General features: G+C 40.5%; 1 protein-coding gene across 1 annotated transcript; it reads right to left on the reverse strand.

The window, feature by feature from the left end:
• Window positions 1-1,041: 1,041 nt before the first annotated feature.
• LOC140944805 (uncharacterized) lies at window positions 1,042-3,589 on the reverse strand. The gene is made up of 2 exons (XM_073393909.1): window positions 2,594-3,589; window positions 1,042-2,490 (listed from the first exon to the last, which is right to left on the reverse strand). Exons 1-2 carry the CDS (start codon window positions 3,587-3,589, stop codon window positions 1,042-1,044), a joined length of 2,445 nt encoding a protein of 814 aa, XP_073250010.1.
• Between the last annotated feature and the right edge of the window lie 4,947 nt (window positions 3,590-8,536).

The following is an 8,536-nucleotide window of genomic DNA, read 5'->3' on the forward strand; positions in this document are numbered from 1 at the left end:
AGTAGGCGTGTTGTGTTGGTCAAGTAATGCTTCGTACGGACTCAATTTTGTTTTCTCAGCTTTCTTCAGCAAAGTTTTGACAATCTTCACAGCATAATCAGCTTTTCCATTACTTTGGTGGTGTTATGGTGAAGATTTGGTATGTTTAATCTTCTTTCGTTGGCAGAATTGCGAGAACTCGACTGAGTCGTAGTTCTTACCACAGTCTGTGACGATCTCATCAGGAATTACCCATCTCGCAAATTGTTTTTGCATTAGATTAATGGTTTCACATGCAATTTGGTTTTTCATCAAGTCAAATTCAATCCAGTCACTGTAATAGTCAACAAGAACAAGATAGTGTTCTTTGTTCCATTCAAAAATATCAGATCCAACTTTTGACCAGGGTCTGTTAGGAATTTCATGACTGATTAGTGTTTCTTTTTGGTTCTTAGTCTGGAAAGCATTGCAGACTTAACATGAGGCAATGAACTGTTTCAACTGATTGTTCATTCCCGGCCACCATAATGAAGTTCTAGCACGCCTAAGGGTTGACCCAGTGCCCATATGTGCTTGGTGTAATTTAATAATCAGAGTCTTTCGGAGTGTTGCTGGGACTACGATGCGATCACTCCTGTAAACGATTCCATCGTTAAAGGACAGTTCATCCTTAATGTTCCAATAAGGTAAGATTTCAACAGGAACGTTTCGTTTGCTTGGTTTCCAGCCCAGTGATATGTGGTCGATGACAGACTGTAAGACAGCGTCCTTTGCAGTGGCTTCTGCAATCTCAGCGAAGTTGCTTGTTAAGCTTTGTTCTTCATGAACAAGTTTTGCCGTTTCAATCTCTTGTTCAATCTTGCTTCGGTGCTGGTTAGTCGGTTGAGATCTGCTCAGGGCATCAGCAATAAAGAGGTCTTTGCCTTTTACATACTTGAATTCGACATCATATCCCATGATTCTACATAGCATTCGCTGAAGTCTAACAGGGTTATCTTCAACAGGTTTCTTCAATATGGCAGCAAGGGGTTTGTGGTCGTTATAGACTGTCACTTTCCTACATTAAGTGTAGGTATGAAATCTAGTGAGCCCAAATACAATACTAAGCATCTCTTTCTCGATTTGGCTGTAACGTTTTTCAGTGTCTGTTAATGCTCTCGATGCATATTGTATAGGTTGGCCGCCTTGCATGAGGCAGGCTCCTAAACCTCTTGATGATGCGTCCACTTGGACTTCAACTTGTTCAGCCACAATGAAGTATCTTAGCAGTGGTGCATTCAGAATGAGGGTCTTAATTTCATCAAAAGCTTTCTGTTCATTTTCTTCCCAGATAAACGCAGTGTTGTTCTTCAGCAGAGCTCGTATCGGTTCTAACTTGGTTGACAAGTCTTCTGAAAATCTTGAGAGGTAGGTAACAACACCAAGTAGTCTTCTGACTTCATCTTTGTTTGTTGGGGCAGGCATTGACTGAATACACTCTTGTTTCTTGGGGTCAGGTTTAACTCCTTTGTCTGTAAGGACCACACCCATGTAGAACAACTCAGTCTTCCTCAGCCGGAACTTCTCCTTATTAAGTTTAATATTCTTCTGATGGCATCGCTCCAACAAGGCAAGCAATCTCTTATCATGGCTAGCTGTTGCTTCTTCAATGTTTTCTCCATCGCCCCAGATCAATATGTCATCAGCTATGGCTTTCACACCTTCTAATCCTTCTAGGTTCTCATCAATTCTTCTTTGAAATTCTTCAGGTGCTACACTGATGCCAAAAGGCATTCTTTTCCATTTCATCCGTCCAAGAGGGGTATTGAAGGTTGTCAGCAAGGAGCTTTCTGCATCTAATGGTATATGCCAAAAAGCAGTCTTGATATCAGCTAGAGAGAATACTTTAGCATTGCTAATGTCTGTAAGCAGATGATCAACAGTTGGGATTGGGTACTCAGATCGTTTGAGTGCCGTGTTCAGTGGTCTGCTGTCTATGCAGAGTCTAATTCCATTCTTAGCAGAAGGTTTGTTTACAATTGTAGGAGCACTTACCCATTCGGTAGGCTCAGTCACTTTCTCAATTATACCTTGCTGTTGGAGGTCTTTTACTTCAGCAATAAAGTTGTTCCTCACAGAGAGAGGGATTTCTCTAGGAGCTGTTTTGTGAGGAGTGACATCATTACTTGTGTGAAGATGTAGTTCGCCCTCAAACTTTCCTATACTGTCATCAAAGACTTGAGGGTAGTTAGTCAGAATGGTCTCCAAGGTGAGTGGTGCTGTCACTTCACTGGCAGTTACAGGGACACTTGGGTTGGCTGGGGCTACTACAGCAATATTCTCTCTTAAGAACTCAATGAGTTTGAGTGTTTCAGAGTCATTTAGACCGATCAGAGGTGTTAGGTCTCTGTCAACAATTCTAAACTGAATTATCCTTTCTTCACTAGTTGCAGGATTTAGCACAAAGACTTTTCTCGTTCCCAGGGTCTGAATTTTGGTTTCTTCATCATAGAGAGACAGGAACAGGCTTGACTACAGTGTTAAGGTCAGTGAGATCATAATCTCCACTGATGTCTTTGTACACATTCACAGGGAGGATGCTACATGTTGAACCAGAGTCTATCTGAAAGCTAACAGGAATTCTTTTCTTCGACAGCAGTAGGTTTGCAAAAGCTTTCTTGTGATCACAGTTTTGATTAAGCACACAGATTTTGTCAAGAACTTCATAATAGTGATCCTCACCATCTTCTTCTACTCTCAGTACAAACGGTTTTGAGGTTGATTTTGATTGTTTTGGATCTGAGTGTTTCTCCTGTTTTCCTTTTTGTAAGCGTTTACACTCCTTTGAGTCTTGAAAGTGATTTTTGGCCTTGCATTTTCTGCAGACTGCTCCCCAGGCGGGGCAGAGTTTCTTGTCTGAAAAGCTATGAGCTCCCTTCTTGTTTGCACAGTAATTACAAATGAGGACTTTCTTGGGCTTATCTTTAGAAACAGCTTTTATACTCTCTTTTGCAGGAGTTCGGTTTGCACTGCACTCTTGGACTTCAATCTTTGTACTTTCATAAGCCTTGCCAATTGTAATAGCTTCAACTCTTGTGAGAGTGTTTCCTTTTTCTAGCAATCTTTTCTTTAGTTCTTCATCAGAGACAGCATAAACAAACTGATCTCTCACTTGTCTATCTTCGTCTACATAATTACAGTCTTTCACTAACAGCAGCAGATCAGTGACAAAAGCAGTTATTGTCTCTCCAGGTTTTTGCACTCGTTCTTTAAATTTCTTAGAAGCAACAATCTCGTTACATTCTGGACTTACCGCTCGCTCCAACTTAGTCCACATCAGATCATAGTCGTTTACATCCTCACCTTCAAACCAGTCCTGGCTGTCGTATATCTTTTGACCTTCAGGGCCAAGCCAATCTTGAACCAGAATACATTTTCTTTCATTCGAAATATTCACAAGACTTCCTTTGAAGATGTAACCACATTTCTTTTTGAAGGCTTTCAATGCTTCTAGCCGATTCTCCCGGCGGGAATCGAACTTGGGTCGCTCGAAGTTCATGATATTACCAGTAAAGAAACCTTGATTTTGATCTTGAGCTGGGGCCGCAGCTTCGGCTCCTTCTTCCGACATGTTTAACTCGTAGTTTTTGGCGCGAAGATCCAGGCAGTATGTTTGAGCGATCCACGAGATTCCACACTCACAGACAAACAAGATCACAGAAAGTCAGATCGATAGCAGATCGATAGCAGCAGAATAATCAGCGTTTGTTCACACTCCTGGTGCCATGTTTCGGTGAGAGCTCTAACAGTAACAAGACAGTAACTCAACTCAACGCCATGACAGAACGTGGCTCTCTCAAGCCCCTTCCCATGATGCCTAGCAATAGGGTTACCACCCTCTAACACAGATAACAGTTAGAAACTACCGCTGCGCTACCACTGCCACTGCAACTATTCACGGCGAATGTGAATCTTTAATTTAATTATCCATGTCTAAAGCGACGAGCCGCTAAGCTCTTCTTACGGTCGCAAAGCCGTAAATGGATAACCGTTAAACCGCATGGCAAACGTTTACAAGACGTGGCTGTGTAACGAAAGCTTGAAAACCCTCTCCTTGCGACCCTTTTAATATATTTTGAATTTACAAGCAAGCCTTCACGCATTACTGTCATTTGAACGGACCCTCACTCGCCCACTGCAAAAAAGTCATTGCGACAAAATATTGTTTTCTCATACTCGGAGATGATACCAGTTTCTTGTTCTTTCTTTCTTTGTTTGTTTCTTTATTTTTCGTTTTTATGCTATGTTATTTATTTTGTTATTATAAATTTTTGCAAAAATTGTTTTCTATCTATTGTTCCTTTTATTATTTATTATTATTAGTGTTGTTTGATTAATTATTTTTTTCATAAAAAAATATTTTAATTTTTTCATGTTCCGGGATGTTCCGGAATGTTCCGGAATGTTCCATGTTCCGGATTTTATCGACGCCCATTTCCAAGATGCTGTTGGCTATTCTTCACCGATGCGCGACTCTTTATTGACTCACCCGACATATTGTGTTGATTCTTTATTCTTCTTTGATTATTGTGAATTGATAATGACAAGCAGCAATGCCCTCTAATGCCTGTCTAAATAGTAGTCTTCTGTAAAAAAAAAAGTGTTAAGATTGCGAGCACTTCGTGCTCACTACAGTTACATTGACAAAAACAACTAGGATAGATCACTGACATTTAACACCTTTTAAATGACATATTTCATCTTAGCAGTATTTAAGGATATGCCAAATAATCTAAACCGAACAGATCCTACCTGGACTCGACGAATTACCGGAAGTGCATTTTGCATTTCTAAAGAGGCAAATCGGCAATTGCTTTTTTAACAGGCCAATCATTGCTCATACTCAAATCCTAGTACACAGGTGGGGCCCCCGTAGAATAAGGATTCCGGCGCTGTTTCACAGACAGACTTATATAACCAGAGTTTAGTTTCGTCTGTGGTGCAAATTGCTAGCCTGTTGCTATGGATTCATGAGCGAGTTTGTGACATCAGCAGACATTATTCTGCTCTAATTCAATACGATCAGAACAGCCAACAACTCCTTCAGGAATCAGGTCGGTGTAATTTACGGGAAAAATATAAACTTCGCTTCTAGGCCTTACATGTACTTCTCGGAACAAGGTAATGTTGATGATGACGCCACCTTTATTACGATATTTTTGGTTTCATTCAATTTACAGTCTTGCTGGCTCATGCAGTCTGCAACCATTGTTTTTCTATCTGTGCACATTTTAATTGAACTCTGATCTGTAAAAAAACAATTTTCTTCTGAAAACAAGAACCTGAGCTGAGAACACTGTTTTGTTATAATTTGAGGAAACTTTGGTTGTAATAACATTAAAATTAAACAGTTCCTTGTTTCAGTTTGGATATTTTGTCACTTGATCTGGTACAGCAGGTAATAAAATTATAGCCAATCTTCATCTACTTCACAGTTTTTAGACTTAAGCTTTCTAATCGGCTTTTGATATCTAACCCTGTGTTCACAATGCTTCTGGGTAATAGAGATGGGGGCTTAAACGAAAGATGATCATCGCAGTTATATACGTAACTTTTGCAGTTGCGAAAAGAAAGCCTGAAAAAAATTCAGGCTTGCATGGGATTCAAACCACTGACCCCTGCGATACCCGTGCAGCACTGTCTACCAATAAAAGCTAAAGAGCCAACTGGGAGCAGGTCGTTGAATTGGTTCGTTATAAACCTGTGAAAAAATGATGATGAAGTTATGAATATGAGATGGGGGCCTTACATGTAACATGTATTTAATCTAGCAAAGACGCTGGTATTAGTTTCCCACAAAAAACAAAAATGCCAAGTGAAAAAGCCCAAGTACAAGAAGGTTGGAGGTCGAGCAGCGGAGGATCAAAAACAAATCCGAACTTCCACTTGGTGAATAAACCATCCAGGATTGGTCCACATGAAGTTTTACAGTCGTCATTGATTGATACAATCTTTTATTTATTAGTGAAGAATAATAAGGGGAGGGGAGGGGAGGTGGGGGTTAAACGGAGGGGAGCTTATTGTTAAAGCTTTCCTCCTCTGAAAAGGAGGGCTTATCACAGAGAGGGGGGCTTAATTAATAGATGATTTAAGATATTGTTATTATTGGTTTTTTTGCCTCTCAAATGTCAAAAAACAAATGAAGTGTTTCCATTGTTTGCAATATAGCAATCAAAAATGTATTCTCCATGCACTTTGCAATAGATTTGATTTTTAGAGCAAACACTTCTTTAATCGTTGACTGTGGTTTATTTTACATATGACTTGGGGCTGCACTTTGCCATTATGTGAAAATTCACTAAAGGCTAGACTACAGTTGTTCAGAAATTTGATAGTCCTATCTGAGTCACGTGCACTGTAAAAGTTGCTATCTCACTTGGGGATAATAGGTCTTTTAAGTCAAACACGCTTTGCTCGTCAGATGAGCCCTTTCGTACTGTAAAATTGAAACATGACTTGGTAGAGGTGAGCTGATTATCTAGCATAATCTATCATTGATCAGAAACCTAAAGCAGAGTGAGTATTGCTTATACAGTTGTTCAATTGATTATTGTGGAAAATTAACAATGCGGTTGTTGACAAATAAGGACATTAATACATCTGTGCTGTCTTTTTGATAGGCTCATAATGCAGTTTATATGATGTTTAGTTGCTTTAACTATGCGACAGACAAGCCTCTGCTGGCAGGGTAGGTTTTTTGTTTTGTTCACTGAGAAAATGATTTTCAGTGTTGAAAGTGGTCAACAGGGGTCACAACTACAATCTACTATAATCAATTATCAGTTTAATAGTTGGGTTAATCTGATTATTTCTGATGATATCATCATGATACAGACACTATGACCAAGACTAACCAACACCTTAAAGTGGCTTTGGAAGTATTTTAGCCAGCACATCTAACAGCTTCAACCTCACAGCCCCACACCTAAACAAGCTAAAAGCCTTACCAGTCTCTGTGCGCCATTTTCCCAGGCCTTCTTGGTCATTTCATTTCGCTGACGTATCTTAGGCGAACTGGCAGGAAACTAATTCACTTCATTAGGACCACATGATCCGAAACGCATTGGCTGCGACTAGGCAACTAAAAGCCCACTATGCTAAAGGAGACTCTGGAGCAAAACACTCCAAAACCCTTGTCATCCCAGGCCCCTTCCGCTCTTGTCTATTCAGTGGATAGTCATATATGCACCCTTTGAAGCAATTCATTTTTTTATCCATGTTTTAGAACTGAATTATAGCTGGTTCATAGTCATACCCAGCTGGTTTTGGAATACTACAATCCCAGCCACTATTTCACCTGGTTCACAGACCCCCATTTCAAGCACCTATTTAGAGACAAGAACAACATTCACACTTAGCCTACGTAATTAGAAGCTCAGTTGACAGGTTTTGGTTTGACAGAAAACGTACATGTATTTATCTTAGGGTCACTGTTTCGACATCTGCCTCTCTGGCTCCTCATCCACCTTCAAAATGTGGATAATATCACGATGGAAAAAATTAAAAGAAGGCCAGATTAGGCCCATGCATATTAAGATCAAATGAAGAAAAAAAAATGTTTCACTGAACAAAAAACTGGTCGAGACAAAGCACAGATTATGCACGATTTCCGTATAACCCCATACATTAATAGCGGAGCTCTGGCGCGCGAAGCGCGCCTGCGGAGCACCAAGGGTAAGTAAATCTACCCATCCTAGAAAATTTGGTAATCACTTCACCGTACACCGCCCACCCGCCCGCTGCTTGTCCGTCCGCACCACAGGGAAACCAATGTTCAATTTCACACTTTCTAGCCAGTTTGGGAGCACAGGAAGACTGATATTGCACACATATTACACATCATGTTGTGATCAGTTGACAGCTGTCAAAACAAGGTCCCGCTGACCAGTATCACCTGACCGTATCGCGGGCTCAGGTGTCGACCCATCGAGGTCGAGTATTTTTTGAAGTCATCCGCTGACAAGTTACTAGTCGTCAAATGATTGCAGGCTCAAGTTTAATTTTTTCAAATCATATGAAATATGTTGTGTTTTATATGTGCCGCACAATTAAAATTTTGATTTCAAACTGACCTCGGAAGCTAAGATTCAGCCAGTTTTTACAGGCAGGGAAGACATGCCAGTTGCTTTTGACTTTTCTCACCAAGGTCACGCTTTGGTCACGCTCTACGTCCAATTTTTATGCTCTGATTGGTCAAAATTTGACAGGTGAGTTCATGCGGAAAATTTATGCAGCATCTTGAAACTTGTTTACTTTGACAGCTGAAGTGGACAGAGTTTTGTGTCAACTTGTGATGTTTTTAACTGCATGTCTTTTTCCACTGAACATTGTACAAAATGAAATTCAGCTGCTATCAAGAGTCTTCTGTTATTCATGGCTAGTTTGTTTATCGGGTTTTTGGTTGAGAAATACGTCGCTTGTCCAGTGCCGTAGCCAGACCAAACGGCCAACCGAGGCAGGCGGGAGTTGCTAGGGGGGATCGGGGGCATGCCCCCCCCCCCCCCGAGAAATTTTGAAC

Source organism: Porites lutea, chromosome 7 (genome assembly GCF_958299795.1).
Source record: "Porites lutea chromosome 7, jaPorLute2.1, whole genome shotgun sequence".
NCBI lineage: Eukaryota > Metazoa > Cnidaria > Anthozoa > Scleractinia > Poritidae > Porites > Porites lutea.